Consider the following 24,922-nt stretch of genomic DNA (forward strand, 5'->3'; position numbering starts at 1 on the left):
ATCGATAAAGTGGAGCAGACTTGCAAGACCCTTGCAAAAAGGTAGGGAATAGTCTGCCCTTTGCTTCAATCATGAGAAGGAATAACATTAAATTGTAGCAACAGATTCCATTGCCATGTGTTCTTCCGTTCAAATGATATTTCTTATTCACTCTTCTGAAGTATATATGAAGAAAATTTATAGATTTCTGTCTCTATTTGGATTATCTTTCTAGTATTTTCTGTCCTGCTTCCTCCTTTATGTACTTGAGATAAATAATAATCATAATAATCATAACAATAATAAAGGACCTGCTTCTTATTTTACTCTAAAACATTGGGGATGTGATAAAGGGTAGTAAAGAAAAATAGGGAATCTGAAAGACAGAATTCAAGCTTTGGTTTTAATTGGCAAGAAAAATTTTATCTTGGTACTGAAAGAATATGCTTTAAATAATTTCAAAATTGCCTATAAAATTAGTTACATCAAGATAGACATTTGGATTATATTTAACATAATAACAAAAAAATGAGGGGGAAGAAAATTAGCTGTGGCTCATCAGAAGAACAGTTCTTTCTTACAAAATCAAGCATTGCAGCTCCTAGGTTCAGGATCACTCACGGAATAAAGTCATGCACTTCAAGAGGTTTATCTCAAAAATGTGGATTTTATCACTTATGTCTGATATGCAGTCAGTCTATGCTGGATTCTACCAGACCAGAGACATTTAATAGGTGCTATTACTATTCTAGTCAACCTTTAAGATCATTCTCAGGCCAGATTTGTATTTCTGGAAAGCAGAAGAACGAGACATAATGTCGGTAGAGAAAAAACTACTCTTAGTAAATGAGCATTTTATGGAAATCAGGAAGATTTGCACTTATGAACTAATCTTACTTATCCTTTACTTCACATAAAAATTTGATGAAAACCACTTTTAGACATAGTTGTTCTTGACAAAGTTCTTAAAGGATTTATCAACAGCTTTGCAACATTTAGTTACAATTAGAAGGTCCGCAAATCTCAAAATTATAATTGGCCAATGTCTTTTTTCAGTTATCTGAAAGAAAAAAGTGAAGAGTTAAGTGTTCTTCCAGTAAAATAATTTTCTTGAAGACATATGAGGAAGTATCTCCATGGAGATCGCCACAAACCATGGAGCGATATTTCTTATAATCTCCCTCAATATCAATGGGGTACAACATAGATAATCAGAATATCTGGGTTTTTTTTAAGGTTAGGCTCGAGAAAGGTTAAGGTCCAAATTCAGCGAAAATAGTCATAGAACCTTAGGCATCTAACACAGAGTGCAGAACTAATGCAATTTGAAGTTTAAACAACTTTGCAGAAAAAAAGAAAACAAAAACCAAAACCAGAACGAAGCAAACAAAAAACCAAACCAAATCAAACAACCCCCTGCCCCCATCCCCCCAAGCCAAAGAAACAAAACCAAGAAAATCAAATTAAAACCAACAAAAAACTCCTCTGGAAATATTTATACAGTTGCATATGAAACCACTCTTTGGAGATTTTTCTTTCTCCATTCCCACCATGCTGCCTGCACCAGGAAGGGGATGTGGCTGTTCAGGATAGCAGAAAACTGGTTCCAGTGCCTTCCTGACCCCTTCAAATTTCCTGAGATTTACCCGTCAATACCACATCCCATTACAACTATTTTCCTGAAAGCCAGACCACCTGCTCTCTTAAAGAAAATGTGAGGTCACATCTGGTGGGCAGAAGAAAGGTGTCTCTCAGGTCTCAGGTAGATGTACCACAGGTAAGTCAGAACTAGAAAAAGAAACCTTTGTTCCACCACAGACAACCTAGAGAAAAGGAGCAGAGAGACAGATGCCATGTTGCAGTGGAAGTTCTCCCTCTTTATTGTCCTTCTGTATTTTGTACTACATATTTAAGCAACAGACAATCATCGTCTGGCAAATGCTCACACAGGCAGTCTAAACAGTTAATTTCTGTGCATTTCTGACTTTTAGAACTTGCTTTGCAATCACCTCTGCATGTAAAATGCCATTGTCTGTGTATTTGCTGCTGGTAGCATGAAGCAAGCAAAGATCATTGCCAGCTTTATGCATACTACTACAGATCAGTCTGAAACTATAATAAAGTCTGGTTTTTGCTCCTTAACACTGGCCTTTTGTTGACTTTCTGTCTAATATTCTACCAAATAAACAAATCATGTATAATTTAAAAGGGCTAAAGAAGAATGTCACCTTATATACAACAAATTTTTATTTTAAAAATAAAAATTATGATGAAAACAAAAAAAAAAACAAAAAAAAAACAAAAAAACAAAACCAAAAAAACACCATGACCATGCTTTATGATACAAGTCCTAAATTCCCATTCACTTCTTCATTAGGAATGAGAAAAAAACAGGATTTCTTTTTTTTTTCCTAATTGCTCTAAGTTGTGGTATATAAAAATTGCACAACTGCATCTGAATGTCTTCTTTAATTGTAATTTGTAATGAAACCCTTTATGCTTCCTACATTGTCCTCTGTCTCAACAACATTAAATTCCAATTTGTTGACATCTGGTCCAGTCCAAATCAAATCAAAGACATTTGACATTGCAGAGCTGTATTCAGCAAGCTTTCAGACAAACAGCAGAGGTTGCACAGAATTTGTTACACACCACAACAGATCTCCTTCATCCTCAGTACAACTGAAAAACATTGTGAGAATCAAATACTAGAAAAGAAAGAATGAAGAATTAAAAAGAGATGTCTTGTTCTTTCCAATTTTAGGTAACCATAAACTAGAATAATTCCACTGAAGTCTGCAGAATACTACTGTGAAAAAAATAGAAAAATTACATTTTCTCACCTTGAACAAAAGCTGTTTGATTTTAAATAATTGGATGACTTTTCTGTATTCACAAATGCAGCATTTTAGTTCCCTTGTAATAAAGATATAAACAAGCTTTCTCTAACCTTCATCTCCCTCCACAAAAACTGTCTACTTGAAATTTTGGCATATGTAATGAATAAAACTTTTCTTAGGAAAACGGAAGCAGAGGTCAGTAAAGCAAGTGAAAGAAATGCAGTAGGAAAGATAATTGTACTGCAAGGCCTAGGAAGTGAAGTATCTGGGTGGCATTAATTATTTCATTCCTTCCAGTGCAGAGCTCATCAGGTAAAACGTCTGTTGTGATTTCAGAAATGCAATGTGTCCTCTTGACTCTACAGCCCCTTAGGCTATCTGTGTCCACATCAACCAGAGCACCATTTGGAGCCATGCTGATCCATTCTGCTCCCTTGCTGCATCTCTTGGGTTAGGCCTTGGAAGGAAATCAAGCATCCTAAGCTTTCCCAAGACATTTAGAGAAATTTAATAGGCAGCATCCAAGGGTTGAAGTGAGAGATGTTTTCTCAGAATATCACTATACAATTCACATGTATTCACACCCTAGCTAGTGACCACAGCACTTCCCTCTGAAAGATCATTTTTGGTCTATGAGGTTACATTAGATCACAATAAAAAAGAAGTTTGCTTTGGGATTTTATTCATTGAAGATTCTTGTGTTAAATAATTAGCTTAGTAAATGTAAAGACTTCCCTGAGATGATAATAATGAAAACTTCAGACTAGCACTAAATACTGTCAACAGAAAATCTTCCATCCAAAGTGTGTCCTTCCAAAGGTCGAAAACTGCTTATCAACATGTTGTAACAAAACATGAGCACACCACCCTCGATCAGACATAGCTTGATGATTGACCTCAGCCATCTCTCCTTTAAACAATGTGTCAGTTTTACCATCAAAAACAACTTACAGGAGGGTGTTAATGTCCTCCCCCAGCTCCTGCAGCAGCAACTGCAGCAAAGTGTGGGATCAGGTTGGGGAGAAAAGATGAAGACAGAAATAAGCTAGTAGGCACTTCCAACAGCCACTTAGCAAAGTTAGATATAATGTTGTGTTGGTTTATAATTATTTCTACAAAAACTAAATATGAAGGATAGAAAATTTCCAAATCAAATGACCAAATCAAAAAGGTTTGAGGAGAAGAGTAGAAAAAGCCCTGTTCTGGAGACTCTGCAATACTGAGGTGCCATGTGTCCAAGCTGTGAAACAGCCCTGTATACCTCAGGCCTATTAAAGTGCAGTTTCTCTTCTCTGGCCTCAATTCCTAAACCTGAAATAAGCAAAGAAACATAACACAGACATACCTAGCAAGAAGTGCTTCATGAGAGGCTCCTAATGGCAGTAAGTCACCCGAGATGGTTCCATGGGCTCTGAACATCCATAGGCACCTGCTGGCTAAAGGCCTGTGTCAGTAGCAGAGCCTGTCCTCAGTCTATTTGCAATACAAAAGAGTGTAGATATGATTCAGTGTCATGCACCTCCCCACTCCCTCTCTCTAGTTGAAGAAAGAAGCTCATCCTGTACTCCTCCACCTTCCTCTCCACCTCCAGCTGTTTTGAAAGAGCTGCCTGTCATATTTAAAGCAGACCCCACCATACAGTGAATAACAGCATCTAATAAAATTCGGGGGCACCAAATCTCTCTGCTTTCCCTGAACCCCTGAGGCTACTTAGAGCTTCTCATCTTGCCTGTGGCAGAAGGGTGAGTGACCCAGCCAAAACACCCAGCTGTTGAGTCACAAGTAAAGGAAAAGTAGCCACTTCTTGCATGTACTCCAGGTGAGACCCATATACCAATGTCAACCTCCTGTAGAAACTGCCTTTGTTCCTCCAGTCTCTGGAGGGTGTTACTGCCATGAGAGCAAAAGGGGAATACAAAAAGAAAGCAGTCGTGACAGCCAACTTTTCCTCCCCAGCCTCCAGGCTTCTATGTTGGGCAGAATGGGCAAAGCCCCTGCTTCTCCACTATAACAGTTCCCCATAGCAGTGGGGAAGAGGATGGCTGGAAGCATAGCAGCTGCTGCAGCCTTCTGGAGTCAGCTCTGAGTCACCACACAATCACAGCACATCATTATCACCACTTAGCATGCATGATGACCAACACTTTCCACAAATGGCTAATAAATGTCTATCACTTCTATTTTAGCCTTCCCCTCTTATTTTATTGAGTCCAATTTCTCATGCCAGCACTTCACAAGCATCTTGGAAAGCAGCATTCAAAGTGTCTTCTTCCAGACTTTCAGTTATACATATCAGAGATAATTACATTTTAGGCAGTAGCCTGGAATCTGTCAGCGCTGGGGCTGTATTCCAGATGAGGGATGTGTCTCTGGGCTAGCTTGCTCCAGAAGAAAATCTAAATGTAGAGCACATGGAGGTGCAGGACAATACCTGCTCCCCTTTCCACCTGCTCTCCCACCGTGACAGAGACTTGTTCTCTTGCCTTGCTGTGCTGGCAGATTTTTGGATGTATCTCTAGGACTACCTGCATTGCTTGAATAACCACCCCTTTGAGGAGAGGTTGAAGAGCCAGGCAGAAGTATCCTGGAGTTTAAATCAATTTTAGATTCATTTAGCTGTAAATATTCAGCTGGACTGTGCCACTCTAGAAATTTTTTCTCCTTGTACAGAGAGAAACAGTAGCTGTTAGCAGTACAATGGCTGGGAAAGATACTCCACAGGGGAACAAGTTCTTAACATTGTTATTAAGGAAACATCTCATAAAAACCTTTCACAGATCTGACAACTGCTTGCTGAATCGTTCAAAACTATAACCTCTCAGCATATTTTCAAGAGTATTGCATAGTTTTCTTGCCTTGCTTTTCTGCTTGGAAAAAGCTTGTTTGTCTCGATATTCTCAGTATTTTAGCAGCATCAACTGAATTGAATAATCAGTATTTTTTCCTCTGGAAGAGTGATAAAAAGAAAGAATTGACTAAATTTATTGTGATTTAGCCACAAATTTATAGTGTATTTAACATGATTATGTGCTCAATTTAATACATTTATCAATGGACCTAAATATATGCCTGCTGGGGTTTAAACTTGACAATGACAACACAACATGATCTGTCATTTATGTATTTGCAACACACATTTTGGAGCTAATTCACTTCTCATTCAATGAAGAACTACTTTTACATTCACTGCAGTTATTCCAAAATTATGCTCACAGAATTTGTAAGAAAAAATAGCCCCATAATCCTTACAGTATAACAGAAATTATCTATACACAATTTGGACTAGAGCCTCATATGCTGTGAATCATGTAGGTGTTTTGATTTAGAACAGCTGAAATATCTGTCTCACCAAACATAAATTACAGGCTTCATCTGAGAGGTAAATCCCTGGGAATCTTTGGCTGACATGGAATCTATGTGCTGTTTTCACGTGCAGAGTCTGGGTATTACCAACCAAAATCTTAACTTGCTGAATGTTTCAGGTTATACTCAGGCATAGCTAGTGCAGGAAGGTCAGGAAGTTAAGCCATACTTTAAGCTCTTAGCCACCTCTTCTTCCTAACTTGCAGCAGAAATTTCACAAAAAAAAAAAGGCTTTCTTTCCATTTCCTTGACATTGCTCAGGATTAGAAGTCTTTTTTTTCCCTGCCCTTCCATCATCATACACAAACCTCTTAATCTCTCTGTTTATTCCTTCCAGGACAGAACAAAATGCATCCTTTCTATGTGCCCAGGGTGAAACAGAACAGAATCCCCTCAATTCAGCCCAGCTATCTGAGGATGTGTATCATTTTTGCACTTTTTTTTCCATGGCACTGTTAGAGATCTGCATCTTTCCTAAGAGGAGATCAGATCTATACATGCATGGCAATTTATTTACTATAACTGGTTTTTAAGTTCCTACAGTCCATCTATATCTATCTATCTATCTATCTATCTATCTATCTATCTATCTATCTATCTATCTAGTGTACTATCCTTTGGGAAACAACAGAAACTGCACACATTTCTTACAACATCAGTGCATTTTTACTTGTCTCTTAAACAGGATTCAGTCACTGGAAACAGGAATAAGATGAGGCAGCCTGACACAGACTGTCAGGAGATGTCTTAACACTCCAACCTGTATTTTCTCCATTGATCTGCTTAGATTCCAGAGATTTTTCTAAACTTTACCGCTTTGGTAAAAAATCTGAACGTGAACTCATTGTTACCCAACAAATTATCTCACTGCCATAAATATAATTAAGAATGTAGGGCAAAATCCAATCACCTTTTAAATGACATCGTTTCAGTAAAGATCATTCTGTGTTCTAAAACCTCAACTGATTACGTTACGGCAGCTTAGCTAGTCCACTGTGGCTGTCTTCATGCAAGCAAATTGTAAGTTACCTGAGGAGCTACCTGGGCATAGGAATACTGTCTTCTAGTGCTATTAGCATGTACCAAGTAACTTTTTCCCAAATAATTCCTGGGTACTGTTCCAAAATTGACACTGAATGGACATTGCCACAAAGAGGTCACACGCACATAGCCACAGCATGTGCTGTTCTGTACTAGTTAGCCTCAGTTACTGTAAACATTTCTGAACATTTTTCTTTTGCCAGCTTGTAGCTGTGGGTATGCTCTAAACTCACTCATATTGCAAAGCAGAAACAATTATTCTGAACACCACTGGATAGCCTCTAAATAAAGTGCATCTTGAAAACCAGTACTAAGACTGAGTCCTTGAACTGTTATTACGCTCAGCGGTGGTTCTTGGTTCTTAAACCTCTGTAAAATACTCATCATACATTTGATGCCTAAAATTCAGCTACGTTATGAATGCCTTGTAGTGTAGTATATATTGCAGTTATGGTGACTAGCATTCCACAACAAATTAAGAACATACTCTAGTTAGAAAGCCTGAGCTGGGATAATTAGATGAGCATGGCTCTGTTACATAAAGATTGCAAAGTATCTCTTCTTGAAGTAAGGGATAAGTATGCACATGTAGTCTGTGTCTGCAATTAATAATATAGCAGTGCTGTCATGGACAACAGGATCAATAGATTAAACCACCCCCAACCTCATTATAATTCAACAATGTAGGAGGAGAAGGTCATGGCCATACTCAGGGGTTAAAATTAAGAGGAAGATTCATTAACTTTGAATCCACCTCATCATGCCTGCAAGTCTGTATACAGAGAGATGGCTTTACATTCTTAATAAGATAGGAAGCACTAGGAACTAAAAGAATTAGAAATAACTTCAGCGAAGTAGAATTTAAAACCAAACAGCATTGACTATAAAGCAAGGTAGTAATTCAAGAAATATGTGTGTTCTAAACAACACTCATAAATGCATCAATAAACAGATAAATTAAATTATATTATCTTATGTTGAACTCTGATATTTTTCTGACATTACTTTTGGAAATTAATGATAATCAGCAATGTAGGAATACTGTGCTTTAATTCATGGCAAAATAGGACGTAAAAACATTATGCATGACAAATATCTAATGAAAGAAAAAAATCTTTGGTACACACCTTATTTTGTGACCTTTTCTTTGCCTTCCTCCTTTTTTGTAGAGAACTCTTACTTTGGAGGAATGTGTGGGTACTGGTATGGTTGTTGGCATCACAGAAAGATTAACATGACAACAAAATTGTAATCTTGGCCAAGTTTAGTACCAAGGATGTAGGGTGGCACTGATGGCATGCGCTCCTACACTTTTATAGCCAGCCTTGTAGCAGGAAAGAAAAGTATCACTGCGTTAGTGTAATGATTTCTGTAAGTTTGTATCTTACCAGCAAAGATCAAGAATTACATTTGCATGTGCTTTCACCTGCTTGTTTTACACCCACTCAGAAAGCAGGTAAGAAGATGGTTCTGTCTTCTCTGTTCTAATATTAAAGCACTGACTGTTTTGGGGGTTTTGGGGGGTTTTTTGGGGGTTTTGGGGTTGTTTTTTTTTGTTTGTGGGGGGTTTTTTTGGTTGTTTTGTTTTTTGGGTTTTTTTTTTTTGTTGTTTTGGGGTTTTTTTGGGTTTGTTTTGTTTTGTTTTGTTTTTAAGATGATATCCATACCAGGTATTTTCAAATTTAAAGGTGTAGTCTTGAGCTGCTTCAGGAGATGGGATGGACACCCTGATGCCAGTGGTGTGAAGGCGGGTGGTTGCACTTCCCATGCTGCTAGGGAGGAAGTGGCCCAAGCAGTGATGAACTTCTGTGGGAATGTTTATACAGTACTGGAAAACAGAACCACTCTCTGTCAGCCTGCTCCCACCTGCCTCTGGCTGACCAGAAATGGGGGAGTACAAAAGTACTTAAAATTTTATTTAAAAGCTCAACTTTTGTTTGCTCTGAACATTATTCTCTCCGAGAGAAGAACCGAGTCTTCTACAACCCTGTCTTTGGTTAAAATAACAGTAAATAATTTTCAGTGTTCCTGCTGTGAGCTTTGCATGGTAGAGTGCTGTAAGCTGAGAGCAGAAGTTGTGTATGCAGTACCTGCATGTGTGAATGATGGGACATGACAGAAATGGGGTGCACGTGATACCCATGTCCATGTCATACCATTGTAAAGAGCAAAGCTGAGGGGCAATCCTGGGCTTCCCAGCCTGCATTCAGGATGGTGCTAACTCAGTTGCATGTCTGGTTTTGGACAGAACCTGTCATGCTACCTCCTTGTTTAGAGCATAGGCAGAGAATTCACAAGTCTGGAAAAATAAAAAGAGAAAGGCTCTGCAGGCACACCATCATTACATACTCATACTGAAGGCAAAACATATATCTGAGGGTTAGGTTTATATGCAAAAAGAATCTCTTGGACAAGCACTTACTAACTAAGGAGACTCAGGCTCCCTTCAAGTGATACCATGTTCTGTGTTCACAATGTGGACATTACACTGGTGGACTCTAAGTAACAAATACCAAACTTCAAGAAGGAAACTTTTGTTCCATTTCTGAATTCTCTGGGATGCAGAAAGGTTTACTAATTTTTTTTTCTGCTGTTGGAAATAAGTGTTTTTCTTTTGGCGTTTTCCCCAATGGTCATTGTGTAAAATGACCTTGTGAAAGTTTGAGTCTAGTGACTCAGAAAGTCTTAGCTTGAAATATAATAAAATATTCTGAAAAGTATTGAAATTTTTCATCATCATTTCAAGAAAAAGATGATGAAAATAAAGAAATATTAAGCAGACAACTATTTTAAAATTGCACAACTTTTTAAATCAACAAATTTGAAATTACACAGGATATACAAAGAAGAAAATAAAGTTTCATTATAGAGATGTCCTGTACTCTCTGAACTAAATTCTATGATCTCTCAGATCTCCTAAATTATATATTCTCTGTACTTTCCATGGTGTTTAAATTTTAGCATAAATAAGAAAAACCTACATGCTACTAACTACTCTGAATTTAAGGCATGCTAACTGAGGTTTAATACAAAAATTATCATGATGCTTTTTCATCCTCCTCAGAGTTAACATTTATTACCTACAAAACACACCAAGACTAGAACGACATTGAAAATACATACAGTGGGGGTTTTTGTGGCAATTTTGTAGCAGCTTCTAATACAATATAGCAGCATCTCTAAACCAAACTCCTATAGAGGATATATCGTGCCTTTGTGTGTTCTGAGTTCACCAGCAGATGAAATCCATTTCTCTGTAACACAAATACTGGCTTAATTTACAAAGATTTATGGATCAATTTCTTGCCCGTAGGCTGTGTATCACAATCCTGTATTGAGCTCCTTTCATGCCCTAAAGGGCAAGCTTAAGGAGAAGCCTTTTGGGTCACGTTTCCCTCCATGTTAATTTTTAAAATGATGTGCTTTCTTGCTGGCTTTGAACAAGCCTTGGAGATGCTAGCCAAAATATTTGCTGACTTCTTTTCATTTCTAATCATTCAAACTTTTTCTACCAGGTGTACAGCTCTCTAACAGCAAACTGTGATACCTGTGGTGGCCTGAAAGGGAACATTCTCACCTACACACCAGTTTAAAATCTGATTTTTTAAAGCCAATACCTCTTATCATACTGGATTAAATATTTCCCCAACTATTCTAAGCCATGTAATAAAAAATAACCATGTATTTCCCCTATAAGCCTAGGAAGCTGGATTACAAACTGAAAGCCAAATCACATTATTTGTAGTTTGTTTTTCAGTAGAAACAAAGACACAGCATACATATTTTATTTTTCATACTTTCATGATTTGGTGTTCACAAGTTTATACAACTGATGTCTTTTCAGCATAGCTATGACAGAAATTTCTTCTAAATACTAATAAAATGAAAGACAGATTGAACAGAGCTGGCATAATATTTCTCTTTCCCTTTCTCTGAAAGGATCTGAGGTAATGAAAAAGCAAAAACAGAGGCTAAAACCCCATTCAAAAATACAATTTATCAGATAAAAATATATACCTGGAGTTATACTTCATGTTCTTTATATATTTTAATAAGCTTATAATTTTTTTAAAGCTTTAATAAAGCACACTTTACCTCTTGAAAATGGGTCAAAAATATAAGTTTAAAATTCTGCAAATTAAAACTAAACTCAGTACTTTAAAAAATGCATTGTATAATGTCCCTAGTTGCAACTAAGTCCTAGCACAATAGTTTACAGAGACTTTCTAATTTCTATGTGTAACATATTTTGTTTTGAAATTGAATAAATTTTCTGTGAACTGGAATAAAGTATATAGATAACTCTGGAATAAGAGAACCTTATTCCCTCAATAAAAATTTAGTTGGTTCATAAGAATTTCTGTTCATATGGCAATGAAAATATTCAGAAATATTTTTGAACTTTACAGTTATATTTAATGATTTCTCTGAAAGAGAACCTACTAATTTAAGATCAAAGGAACAGAAATAAATAGTAATTTAGCTGATGGCTTTTCTTTTTTAGCTTATAGTCCTTGTAAGCCCATATTAAATCATATACTTAATTTATTCAGGAAAGATAGCAAAGGAAAAGCAATATTTACCCTTCACCATCTTCTCCATAATTAATATCTGTTAAACTTTGGAAGCCTAATCCACTGGTCAAGTCACATGTGTTTTCAGTTGGAATGACAACTATTTCAGCAGCAATAAATATTTATCCTGGTTCTATACAGGAGAATAAATTTCTGGTTTTATCAGCTGCATAAACAGTGATGGAGATGTAGTTATATGATGTTGACTTAGGAGGACTGTGCAAGTGTATATCACTTATCTGTGCTAAGAAGATGTTTCAAAAGGTAAATTTCATATGAGAAAGAAAAATAAAGATATTTGCTACCTTTGATCTTCACTTGGCCTTAAATGAGCTGAATCTGGTTTTTTATAATTTCATACAATCTCTTTTATATATCTATAGCTGTGTCTATATATATATATTATTTCATGAATAAAGTAACCAAATTTTAAACATTAATGAATTAAACCAGTAATCTTTCTTTTGTAGACAACCCCTCACATTCCCAGAAGTTTCATTGCTTGTTTGAGCACCATGTAATACAAAATACAAATCTTACTAAGACATGCACATCCAGTACCTTTGATTTTGGTACTGGTGACCGTGGTGATTTTGGTGTCACCAGAATTTAAGAAATCGATATGCAGTAAAGTACAAAGAAGGCATTTAATTTGCTTCAGTGTCAATGTGTATGGATAGGAAATCTGAAAGAATTTTAATCATATTTGAGACTGGCATGTAAACATAATACAATATATTAAATTACCATCTACATGAGAAACTGTGAAAACATCGGCATTGTGAGGCTAAAGGGTTCTGTATGAACAGTGAAAACCTTGCTCTTGATCGTAACTCCAAGGAAAGAATATCTCTTCTGTTCTGATGTGTTAAGCAGTAAAAGAGTCGTCTCAATCTTTTTAAGAAAGTCAACCTTCAGGATATAAGCTATTTACAAGAGTTCTGAGAAGAGTGAAGATTATCAGTAATGACAAGAGAATAACTCTATGACTATTAGCATGCTGAGAGCATAAATACAAATATTAAAAAGTGTACTTGTTATCTACTACATGGTTAATTAATTCATGGCAGATAGTGGGGCTGTGGTAGTAGTGTAAGACGTTGAGACATTTTATTCTATATATTTTACATGTGTATATAAAGTACAAATACTGAGAATATAACTGCTATTTAACAGAGGTGAGGAAGTCAGAACAAATGTGAGCTGCTTATTTTACCAAAAACCACTACTAAAGTGGATACAGTGAGACTGGAAATCCTGTGGTATCCCTACTGATTTATTTATCTTAAACACATGACAGTTTACGTGTTTCTTAATCCTGCTTCAGAGGGTTCTTTACTACTACAGTCTAGCATCACAATCTTTTACACAACCATAATGTGCCACAAAGAAAGAAAGGGACATGAAGCAATTCAAACTTTCTGGATTTCCTACTGACACACAGAGTTTTTTTATTGTTGAGTACATAAGTAAACGTTGCAGAGAGTAAATGTTATGCTCCCTGTTGCAAGTATTTTTAAGACAACACAGAGCTTTTTAATTTAAAAACATCATATGCATTTTTACAAGCAGCTGGTGTTTAAAGTATGTTTGTAAGCAAATTGCAGTTGATGTTTTCTCTGCTAATTCGGTACCGAGGGACAATCTTGAAAATTAGATCTACATATGACTAACAAAAATCTGTTGTACAATGTAATTAACTGAGCCAAGGTAGACCCCCAGAAAATGACACTGAACACAAGAGGTAAGTCTCAGAGCTCTTGTGTCATCCTGTTTGCATTATGATTCATGCATCAGCCGGCTCCAGTGGAGCCTCTGGAAGCAGCTTTCATCCCTGCTGAGCAGGGGCACTGCGCTCTCTGCCGGGCACAGAGCTGCCACGGGCAGAAAGCAGAGGGGAGGTCTGGGAGGTGGTGGCCACCACAGCTGTGCCCATCCCATCGTGTGAAGCTGTAGCTGCCCTGGAAGAGCTGTGCCTCGTCCCGAAACACGCAGAAACAGTCTCCCGAGCCCAGCCCCTCTGCCAGCAAATACTCTGGGTTAGAGACATCCGAACCTTTCAGTGAGTCTGACTCGAGGGCCTGATGGAGCCAGAGAGGCTTTTTAACCAGCGTGAACCATTACTGCCTTGGTCTGGCTACAAGGAAACATCAAGAGGCTTTTGTTTTCCAGCTCTGGCCTGGCACGTTTACACCACCCAAGGGCAACAGCACTGCTGGCACATCCCAAAAGCTATTCCAGCACTTATGAGGTGGGAAATAGGGCAGTGGAGGGGCAGGGTTCCCTCCCTCTTCCCAGACATGCACTTGCACGGCCAGATGACATCCTCAGGGCTGTTCTTCAGGCCATGGCCCTGACACTGCGGCTGGCCAGGGCTGCAGAGGGCTGGTTTGAATGCTGGACTGAGGTACTGTGAGGGCAGCTCTGAATGCAAAAAGCAGAACAATATAAAACCTTAAGGGACAAAACATCAGCTGCTGCTGAACAATCTCAATGGCCACTACAATGTCTGTTCCATCATTTAAGTCCTGCAGCTCTTTCTGCCTGCTGCTTTTATTTTGTGTTGGGAACATCAGCAATATGTTTTGACTTTTATCTTCAGAGGAGATACCATTTTGACAAGGTTGTACTAAAAGTGAGTGGCTCTGACAATTTGTACATCCTTAGGTAAAGACTCAAAATCCAGGAGTTGTCCATCTCTGTAACTCATCTTTTGCTCCATATTTCAAATATATTAGAATGGGGATCTTTTCATCATAGCAAATGTCTTCAAAAATCAAGCTTCTATAACAGTAATGGCCTGCTCCATCCTTGCATTCAGGTAATGGCATTTCAGCTCCAGATGCCAGCCCCTCCTAAGCACAGTGAAGGCACTCTACCAAGAAGGGACGGATGCATGCTGTGACTGTCAGATATTTTGCAACTTGACACCATTAGCTCCTGCCAGAAGACATACCAAGGTGGCAGCAAAGCTGTTGGGCTGTTGAGGTGTTCAGCATACCTCCATCAGTCAGGAACACTACGTCCAATCCCAGGCAAAGCTCTGTTTGCTGCTTCCTCCAGACCTGCACCGATGGCTTCATAGGACAGCTTGCCCCCACTGCTTGGGAGTGGTGACTTTGCTCTCCAGTTGTCACCTGAGGGTACAAGGTGGGCAAAGGAAATATCATGTTTGGGGCAGTTAATCGCTCCTTGAAGAAGGCATCTGCATTTTGCAGCACAACAAAGCTTTTATGAAAGGCTCCTGTGTATTTTTAAGTTTAGCAAATGTGTACATATCCTATACAAATATGTTTGAAACAAATGTTAGAATCAGTAATGGAATTCAAGGTTTGGGTTTTGTTCTTCTGGTTGCAGATTTAATCTGATTCCCCATGACTGTAGTAACTACATCTACAGCTACAGTTATTAGAGGAGAAGGGAATACACTCTCCGTGAACACAGCTAAAGGAATCCAGCCTCACTCAGTGAGTGAGTCAAGAGCACCATCTCGTGGTTTTCCCTTTCCAGAACAGATTTCATTTAAAAAAAAATCTCTATACTACAGCATATTTTCCTCAAAAGGAAAGTCCTTGGCTTTGGGAGTTGGGAAAAGAATTCTTACTTATAATCTTAATCTAGATTCCTTATTTTTGAAGTCTCTAAGTCAGGGCAGACTTTATATTTTAGGGCTAAATATACAGAACTTTTGAGAGTGGTCACTGACACAATTATGAATTATACACTTTAAAAAAAAAAACAAACCCACAACAAAAACGAAAACATTCAACACGGTAAAATTTTGCTTCTGTTCAGTGACACTTTGTAGGGAGAACATATCTGGCATTTGTTGCAGTTTTGCCACACATTAAAAACCAGATTCTGAGGTGATCAGCTGGGCTAAGGTGCCAGAGCTGCAGACTTGAGGGTTGTTTTTTCTCGTTTTGATTCTTACATGTCCCACATTCCTAAGAGAACAAAGGCTCCTGCTGGAGGATATATTAAACAGATAAGTGCATGCAAACTTGTCCCTGTTTATTCAAGTGAATCTATCACTATCAGGCACTTCAGCTTCTCTCTTTGCTGTGGTGAGAGCACTGAAATTGCCTTTAAAACTTGAAGAATGGTGCAAGCACCTTGAGCAGCTCCTCGGGTTTTTGAGGACAGCATCATATGTGCAAGAAAGAAAAACTGAAAAATGCAGATACTAAATATTGATTTCAGAAAGTCCTAAGTGCCTAGCTTTGTCTGTCTCCCAGCTAGCATTAGTATGAAGGAATAATCTCACTTCACAGCTGTTCAAGCTGGGGGAAACAGCTGCTAGACACAGGAATTTACACAGCAGAGGAACGTCCCACCCTTCCTCACCATGCAGAGCCACTGCTAGAGATAAGTAAGTAACTGGAAGAAATCTGTACTTGCACCAGGAGACTCTGGCAGCCTGCAGGTATTTATCACCCTCTGTAGATCTGAAAGGCGTATGCAGTGTGGGTAAGCAGCTTATCACATTCCTGCAAAGTCACTGGGGCTGCCAACTGCTGAGTTTGGAAGTGCTTTTTGACAACAGCTGCAGTACCTGAGGAGCACTGATCTCCATGTGGCATCGCCGTGCTCTTGCCCTGGTATGACTCACACCGATTGCATATCAAAGGCAGGGCCAAGATAGCTCAGCTGAGGCATTCACAACAATCTGCATCTAGGACTTTCACACATTCGGCACACAAATCACTCTCTTCAGCACTCCTTGAGGCACCTACTACTAGTAACACCCATCATCCTCACTCTCTGAGGACTTGCTTTCTCCCTCAGCAGTACTGCTAGCATGCCTGGGTGGGGACTGATTGTCCACCTTCTTTTTCTGCAGCTCACCATTCACTGAAACTATTCAGGAGGAGACCAAGCATCCTGCGACTTTCAGGAAGATGCATGGTTTTATTCAGGCTCCATGCTCAGTGTTATTGGGCAAGATTTGAAGTGCTGGGCAGGATTATGATAAAGAAATAGCTGTGCCACCCTAACACATCCTATGCATAAGAAAATTGTGTTGATAAGAGATCAAGGTCCTTAAGAAGATGTCACTCACCTGTTGAAGGCTACAGTCTTGACTGTCCTGATTAAAACTAAATCTGGTAAGCAAGGATCTGAGGATCATATAAATCGAAAATGGTTGGGCAAGTGAAAATAGCCACAGCAGATCCATTACAGCTTGGACAAAGTTTCATTAAGCCAAATAATTTGACCTTTCCAGCAAGGTTTCAGGTATGAGGTAGTTGCTCCTTACCACTCAGAAGCTAGTGAAAAATGTCCATTTTTTTTCTCTCTTATCTGGAGGTAACAAGGAATTTTTCTTAAAATTCTTCATGAACAGATAAATTTCTACAGTTAAAAATAGGAAAAAAAAAAGGAAGAAAAGAGCAGCTGTTCTTTACTCAGTGTTCAAATTGTTAGGCCTACTAGAAAGTGCATTGTTCCTTTAGAAAGCTCAAAAATATGAAAAGTTTAACTTGATTTACCACATTCAGCTTGAAAACACACAATTTTAATTCAAGATTTATCCTACAGTGCAACCAGTCTAAGAGTGAATGCCTGTGCCATATTTCTTGAAACTATTATAGGAAATAACATTTCTGTTCAGATCACATTATCTGCACTCTTCAGGGCACACGAATTTCAGTGGACACAGATTAAAATTTTAGCAAATTTTGCTTGTAAGATTTCTTATCTATGTGTGCTCAGCCTGACTTGCTGTGGTTTTATATGTATCAAGATGGTACTGTCTAGATACCAGAATAAAGTATAATAGGACTAGATTCACAGAATGGTGTGGGTTGGAAGGGACCTTAAAGATCTAGTTCCAACTCTCCTGCTGCAGACAGGGACACCTTCCATTAGACCGGGTTATTCAGAGCTCCATAAATACTTCCAGAGTTGGGCATCCAGTTTTTCTACGAAACCTGTTTCAGTGTCTCACTACCCTCATAGTAAAGAATTTTTTCGTAATATCTAATCTAAACCCACTTTCTCTTAACTTTGAAGCCATTCCCACTTGTCCTGTCACTACATGCACTATCGTTCAAGAACCAGGACTAGAGTGCAGCGCTCCCAGTCTGTTATTTACTTACCAAAGGGGGGAAAAAACACCCCAAATAATTCCACAAAATTATTATTTATTTCTTGAAAGCTTGCCTCCCAGTACTGTGGGATCAGGAATATTTTGCTGCCAGTGAGCTAGTTTGGCAACAGCAGCATAAATCCAGCCAAAAGAAAAATTTCCATTGAAATGAAAAGGAAGTGCTAACACTATTGACACTATAGGCAATTACTGATAAGAGCCTTTAGGTAAGATGCAGCAATACAGCATGACAATGGATTCAATACACTGCTTTACACAAACCCAGGAGGACTTGCCCTTTGTTGAATCAATTTAAAGAAGCACGTACTAGAAAACCTGCAAAAAGAGCATGAGTAGCACTTAGGCTGATAAATAGACAGGCCAGACTTACCAACCAAGTTGTTGAGAATAATCATTTATTTTCACATTTACAAGACAAATATTAATAATATTTACAAATATATACAAATATTAAAATTAGCTTGTGAATTCAAAAAAAAGTCAAAGTATTTTTTAGCAGTATAGCCAACATACAGTACTTTTTTTTTGAATTTAGAAAAGGTTCAAGAAATGAAAGAAGGAATGAAGAGCAATTTCAGATTCACATAAGAGAAGCCATCAGAGAAAGTAGTATTATTGATGTCCACATTTTAAAATCAAAGGTAAAGCTTTGAAAAACCATAAAAGCTAGTCTCCCTCATATTTTCACATTAAAAGGGGCATCACCCACCTCACTCAACAGCACTAGAAATGCTTTTAAAACCTTTCTGAGCAGGATGATTAAATAGTACAGAGGAACAACAGAATTAACCATTTTTATGAGTATGGAATAGCAGAAAGCAATCTCTTTGAGGATGACTTAAAAAAAAAAACTTTTATGGGACATTTGCCAGTTTGTACTGGGTGGGTGATGGATCACAATCTCTTTAGATTCTGTTTGCTTTTCTTAGTCCCAGGCAGCGGCCCTGGTGCAGAGTTGTGTTTCACTGGTTTGCTGCTCACACAGTCACTGGAGCTGTGGTAGCTGCACATGCACTTGGTGCAAAAGTCAAAGCCACAACTTTCACGATTGCACGTTGCTCTTTGGAGGTAGGAGTCATACTTGGCAGGTGAGCCACAGCGATGGCAGGCTTTAAGGCTTTCAGTGTTTTTCAAGTTCCTGGCAGCCTGTTGGAAAAAGCACACACAGAAAATCATGAGTAGAGGGCAAATACACTCTCCAAACACTTCATTATATTATCTTACTGCCACAAAACATAATATAACTTCTCCTAATGTAAGGAGACAAAATAAACACTTAGCCTAATTCTTGTTGTATCAAATTCTGATGGAGTTCAGAACAGGAATAATCAGGATATAATCACAGGTATTTTGAACTGGAATAGAGGTAGCCAATTTAAAATTCTTAACATTTAAGAGTTGAAGGACAGGCTAAATCAAGAGCAGTAAGGATAACAGCCTTCCTGAATCTTCCAAACATCATTCAAGGATGGTGATGTAGCTGTGTAAAGATGCATATATCAGGAATTGAATTTTAAGACTGCTACTGAACAGCTGTACTTCTATATTCCTAATACTACAAAGTCCTACACAGTAATATTATAGCATCTTGATTATACTTTCTAGTGACTTTTCATCTTCTCTTATTGCATCAATTTGCAGAATAAGACTTGAGCATAAAAAATCTTTTTCTAGTTAGGAAAATCTTTTGCTTACTAACAAGCAATAACTTTCAATAAGCATTTTTAAAAGTCTTACAAGATATAGGTGTAGGTCTACATTGAGAGTATTTGGGAAAAAAACACAGCTTAAGAAAAATAAGGTGAAGGGGAAATAGGCTGTTGGCAGTTGTTGACAAATGTGTGACACACTATAAATATATAATGAAAGTAATTTTAATGCCAGGTTCACAAAATACCCCACAGAATGATTAAAAGAAATACGCATTGCTATTTTTTTTTAAATCAAAACTAAGAACTATTAAGTCTTTGGTATTTTTCTATTTTTTTCCTACTTGTTCATCAGTTTTGAAGCAAAGTTGACAGGTTTTGTGACATTGTTTATCTGGAAAATATGTGATTCACTATAAAACCACGGAAAATAATAGGAAATTATTAAATTCCTTCATATCTGAGAAAACAAAATTTCACTAAGTGAAATTCTTAAGAAGGAAAAAAAAGGATGTAGGACATCCCATATGTCAATATTCTCTGCACTTAACTTCTGACTTGTCTTAAAATAGGCACACTAAGAAAAAGCTGGCTGCCATATTAGTAAGAATTACAAACACTTTAAACTGGAGATGCTACTTTCAAAAATACGTTTTACAAGGTGATTGTTTGCCAGACAACATGAGAGAAATTAAATATCAGTGGAAAGCACCACTTACCTCAGAAAACTCTGTGAGCCTGCTGTGATTCCTAGATGCTTTGGATCTGGTGCTTTTTTTGTTCAAGTGTTTTGGTGGGGTTGCTTTCTGAATGGAAGCTAAGGACACTCTGTAGAGGACGTACTCTCTTGTTGCAGCATGCTCTGGTGCCTTAGTGACATTCTAATGAAAAGAAGAACAAAGACTTAAATTTGGGAGAGAACTTACCTGATAGAGTTTTTTGTTTAATAGAAGTCATTAAGTAATTTTAGATTCTTCCTCCTGTTTTCCAATAATAAAGCATCACACCAAGGAGTGCTACTGATTTTACCATAACTTTCACAGTTGCCTCTGTTGTAAATGCATAGAACAGCTCCCTAGCTCCTGGACAAAAACCAGCCATCTTCTATTACATAATCCTATTTTCATATTAACAGTTATTTAGGCAGAGCATGTAACCTATTCATCATAATTTTTAAAGCAAAAATCAGTACTTCCAATTCTTTATGGTGAACGGGAATGCTCGAGGCTCTCTTTGTGAAAAATAAACTCCACCCACCAATTTTCCAAGTTTCCAGTTCAAACTGAACAAAAAAGCATACAATAGCATGGAAGAAATCAAACTGTATGGAATGAATATTCAGTACAAATGTTTCCCTCCAACAGCACTGTAAAATACTACATAAAATTTAAATTGGTTAACAACCCTGTCCTTTGGCAGATCCTAAGCCTTTGTTTGTTCTGTCTCTCCATCTCTCAAGAAGGAAAAACTCTGTTAGTGTTTTAAGAGTCCTGACTTGATAAAACTCTAGTCTAGTGTGGATGGATCAAGTATTTTTATTTCACAGGACAGAGGCATTAGGAATAGCTCATCATGCAAAAAGCTTTTCACTTTTCCATAGCAGGCATGGTGGGCTTCAGAGACTACTGCTACAGAGACCCTGATTTACAGAGCCACCTGAGTGATTTATCTCAGTCTTCCTCCCTTTCTGGATCAGTGGGAATGCTGAAGCAAGCAAGTCCCTGATGGGAGACTCTAGGGCTTGCCCAGTGGGCTGTGCTGCCAATGACTCTTTCCTTCCTGCCTCTCTCTGACACACAGGACTTGTGGAAGCTCTTGAAAACATCTCATCTGTCCTTGGGTCACCTTCTCAGTCAGCCTTCCTTGGGGTCCCCAAAGTCCCTGATGTAACTAGCAATGCTTGAGACAAGGCACCCTAACAGGATGAACTTATACACTCCAGTGACAGTTTTCAATCTAAGAAACTTATCTGTGATCTCTTAAGTGTAGGAGGAGACCTGAAATAGCAGAAAAACACTGATGGTTCAGTGCAGAAACTTACAGAAAGGTTTTTCACAGCTCTGCTATACATTTGGAAAATCCATTTATCTTCTTGTAGAATCTTCTGCCATGTTGTGCTGACTTTGGCAAAACTGCAACAACAATACAAAGACATCAGTTTCCTGCTAGGAAAGGGATTTATTAAACAACAAGAATGACTTTTTCTTTTATGTAAACATAGAATATGTTCACAGTTGTTGTCTTTAATTTGCCTTTTAGGGAAAAGACACATTCTCCATATGTATCACAGCTTACATAACACATAATACTAAACATTGAGTAAATGTCACAAAAGACCCATATCTAAACCATTAAGGCATCTGATTAGGTTTTTTCCTTTCACAGTGAAATACAATGACATCAATATACTTACTTTACTAAATCCATCTCGCTGAGATGCCTTAAAATGTTTGCTAATACATGCTTCAGGTTCTTTTGGAAGAGTTCAGCGAGAATGTCTATTCTATCCAGCCCCATTTTCTTTCCAATTAAGTTACAAAGTTCAAATTTTCCCCTAGAAACAATTCTATCTACAGCAGCCCAAGACTTGAGATTTCTTTTACCACTTTTTTTCAAAGTTGAGCAAATTACTTCTTCATAATGGATTATGGGCAACAGCGTCTTCTTTGAAAACTGTTCTTGTTTTTGGTTCTTCATGAGACAATGCTTTGGTGTACCACAGAGGTTTCCAGCCAGAGGTAAACTATCCTCATGTTCTATTGCATCAGCATAATGAGTACTTAACATAGAGGAATAACCACTGTCCTCATTAAGTTTACTGCTTTCCATTGCCTCCATCTCACAGATTCCTTCATCAAGTCTCTGGGTTATTTGGCTGTTTTCTTTGTTATGTATGGGTCTTTCTCCATCTTCAAGTTCTAGGTTCCTGGTGGCTGCATGGTATGAGTCACTAAGGAGTATTTTCTGATGTTCTCCTGCACAGCTTTTACAAAAGCCTTCCTCATAATTCAAGGGGCAGGATTTTTCCAGTCTTGTTTTCTCCACAGCACATTTCAATGGTGCAAACCCAGCACGAAGAGACGCACAATCAAAGTCACGTTTCATTTTGCAAGAGCGGTTAAGGTTCGATTTCATTTTGTTGTTTGTATTCTGCAAGAAACAACAAGGGCAGTATGAAAACACAGCATAAACCAGATTACAAATGCTTACTCTTATAAAGACTCAACCATTCTTGCCTTCTGCATTAGGAATTTTATGCTGACTCACCCTCTAAAATATCTAAAATACAACTAATGGAACTAAGGATTTGAACAGCCACTGATCAAATCTAAGATCTTCCCAAAAACTAGTCTTATGTTGCATATAACTAGGGAAAGAAAATTGAGTGATTTACTTGGTCACCATTTCACCAGCATAGATGAGACACACCAGTGCTTCCACTTCCTACCATAAAGGTAGCAACATAGTCAAAGACACTTGAGGTCCCTGCAAGGGACACCAATGGCAGGGGGTCCATGAGTGACCGCAGGCCTGTGCAGGCCAGAGAAGCCTGAAGTTTGCATCCAAGACCAGAAGCAAGGCTGCTGCTGCAGCCAGATATCTGGCATTTTTGAGAAGGGAGGACGCTGGGGGGCACAGGAAAGGCTTGAGTGCTTACATGTGTGAGTAAAATACAAAGGAAAGCAGCCATACTTAAACAATGGTCGGTGAAATGAAGGTTTAAGCATGATTTGAAGAGGGTGGGAGGTCGATAGATATCATAGGAGAATTGAGCTTTTCTTGCCCTGTTCCATTCCCTTCCTCCGCGAAATGTGGTGCTATCTATATTAACAATTGCGGGGGGATGGGCGAGAGCTGAAGGGGAGGAGGAGGTCATCTCTCCCCAGTTAAATCTAAAGGGAAAATAAATTCCAATTTATCAAATTTATTATATATGCTTTGCAATGCATAGAAAATAGAAGATCCCCGATTTAAGTAAGCATTTTAAAGGATTTAATCGCTTCCAGCCGTTTTGTAAAGAAGCACGATTTCATGAACGACTTAGAGAAAAAGTTCCCTCTTTGTACCTACGTTTGGTGAGAGAAAGGAGCAAATAGGCGTTTGGCTTTGTATCGTGTGAGTTGGGGGAAGAAATGCAAGCCCTTCCTAAGCCTCCTCCTCCCCTTCCCCCCTTCCCTGCGAACGGCCAGAGAAGATTTTGGGTTGAAATCCTGATGATTTGAAAAATGTTCCCAAATCACGTTTTGGTGCACCAGGGCCTGCCCCGACCCCCGGGGGAGCGGGCTGAGCCGCGGGGCCCCGCGGCACTGCCAGGCTTCTCCCGCCCAGCGCTCAAGATGGCCCGGGTCGGGGCAGGTAGACCGGGTCCCGGCTCTGCCGTACCCCATGGCCCCGGGAACTTCACCCCGCGCCTTCGGGGGCTTTCCGCAATGGAGGATTTGCCCCACAATGGAAGATTCCCCCTAAAACGGTGCTGGCGGGGCGGGAGGAGCGCGCCGGGGGGATGCTCTTCCGACGGCGTGGCCGGCGGGCGGGAGTCAGAGCGGCGCGGCCCTTCCCCGCCCGCCGCTGCCCGCCGGCGGGAGCGGGGCTGCGATCCGCATCCCGGCCGGCCCGGCCCCGCCAGGGCGGCCAGCAGCCGGGACCACCCCGCACGCGGCTCGTTGGCGGGATCGGGGCGCTCCCTGGCCGCCAACGCGCCACCGTCCCACCCCAAGCCGTCCCGCCGGCGGGATAGCTGCGGGGCTAGGCTGGGCGAGCAGTGAGAGCGGGCGGCCGCCAGGAACCCCCGGCCCCAGTCCGTCTGGTCCCACCGCAGCGCCCTAGCATCCGCACGGTCCCGCCGCCACGCACGCCAGCAGCTCCCGCCACCCCAGCCAAAGAGCCCTGACCGCGGAGCCCCGCTGCCCCCGGGCCGGCCCGAGAGCGGCGCCGTGGCCGTGGAGCCCTGCGGAGCCCCGCAGCCCCGAGCGGCTCCCGGCGGAGCTCGCCGCCCGCCCCGCGCTCACCTGCAGGGCCGCGCCGGCGCCGCCGCGGGCAGTGAGTGAGTCCCGCTCGCGCCGGGCGCTTTTTAAAAACTTTAAATTTGGTGTCCAAAACCGCGCCAGCCAATGGCGAGGCGCCGGGGAGCGGGAGGCGGCCAATGGGCGGCGGGCAGGCGGCGGGGGCCAATCCGCGGCGCGGTGGGCGGGGCCGGGCCCGGCCCTCGCTTTCCCTCCTCGGCCGCCAGGGAGGGACGCGAGTGGCGCGGCCGCGGCTCCCGCGCGCCGGGCGCTCCCGCCCGCCCCTTCCTCCCGCTCTCCGTCCCGCAGGAACCCGCGGCTGCCGCGTCCCGGCAGGGACACGCGCCTCAGCGCAGCCTGG

At 40.0% G+C, this 24,922-nt stretch overlaps 1 protein-coding gene across 1 annotated transcript; it reads right to left on the bottom strand.

The window, feature by feature from the left end:
• Positions 1-18,287: 18,287 nt before the first annotated feature.
• On the bottom strand, positions 18,288-24,665 carry FBXO5 (F-box protein 5). The gene is made up of 5 exons (XM_064413359.1): positions 24,568-24,665; positions 21,972-22,708; positions 21,600-21,690; positions 20,278-20,439; positions 18,288-19,055 (listed from the first exon to the last, which is right to left on the bottom strand). The coding sequence occupies exons 2-5, from the start codon at positions 22,691-22,693 to the stop codon at positions 18,804-18,806; spliced, it is 1,227 nt and encodes a 408-aa protein (XP_064269429.1). The 5' UTR covers positions 22,694-22,708; positions 24,568-24,665; the 3' UTR covers positions 18,288-18,803.
• Positions 24,666-24,922: the final 257 nt, after the last annotated feature.

This window comes from Passer domesticus, chromosome 3 (genome assembly GCF_036417665.1).
Source record: "Passer domesticus isolate bPasDom1 chromosome 3, bPasDom1.hap1, whole genome shotgun sequence".
In the NCBI taxonomy this organism is placed as follows: Eukaryota; Metazoa; Chordata; class Aves; order Passeriformes; family Passeridae; genus Passer; species Passer domesticus.

What these genes read in the sequence shown, in the direction of transcription:
- FBXO5 (XM_064413359.1), bottom strand. Translation starts at nt 22,693, where the DNA reads ATGAAATCGAACCTTAACCGCTCTTGCAAAATGAAACGTGACTTTGAT. An exon ending in AGCGAGATGGATTTAGTAAA is followed by an intron (nt 21,691 to 21,971) that starts GTAAGTATATTG and finishes TTGTTGTTGCAG; the next exon opens with TTTTGCCAAAGTCAGCACAA. An exon ending in GGCTCACAGAGTTTTCTGAG is followed by an intron (nt 19,056 to 20,277) that starts GTAAGTGGTGCT and finishes TTTTTCCAACAG; the next exon opens with GCTGCCAGGAACTTGAAAAA.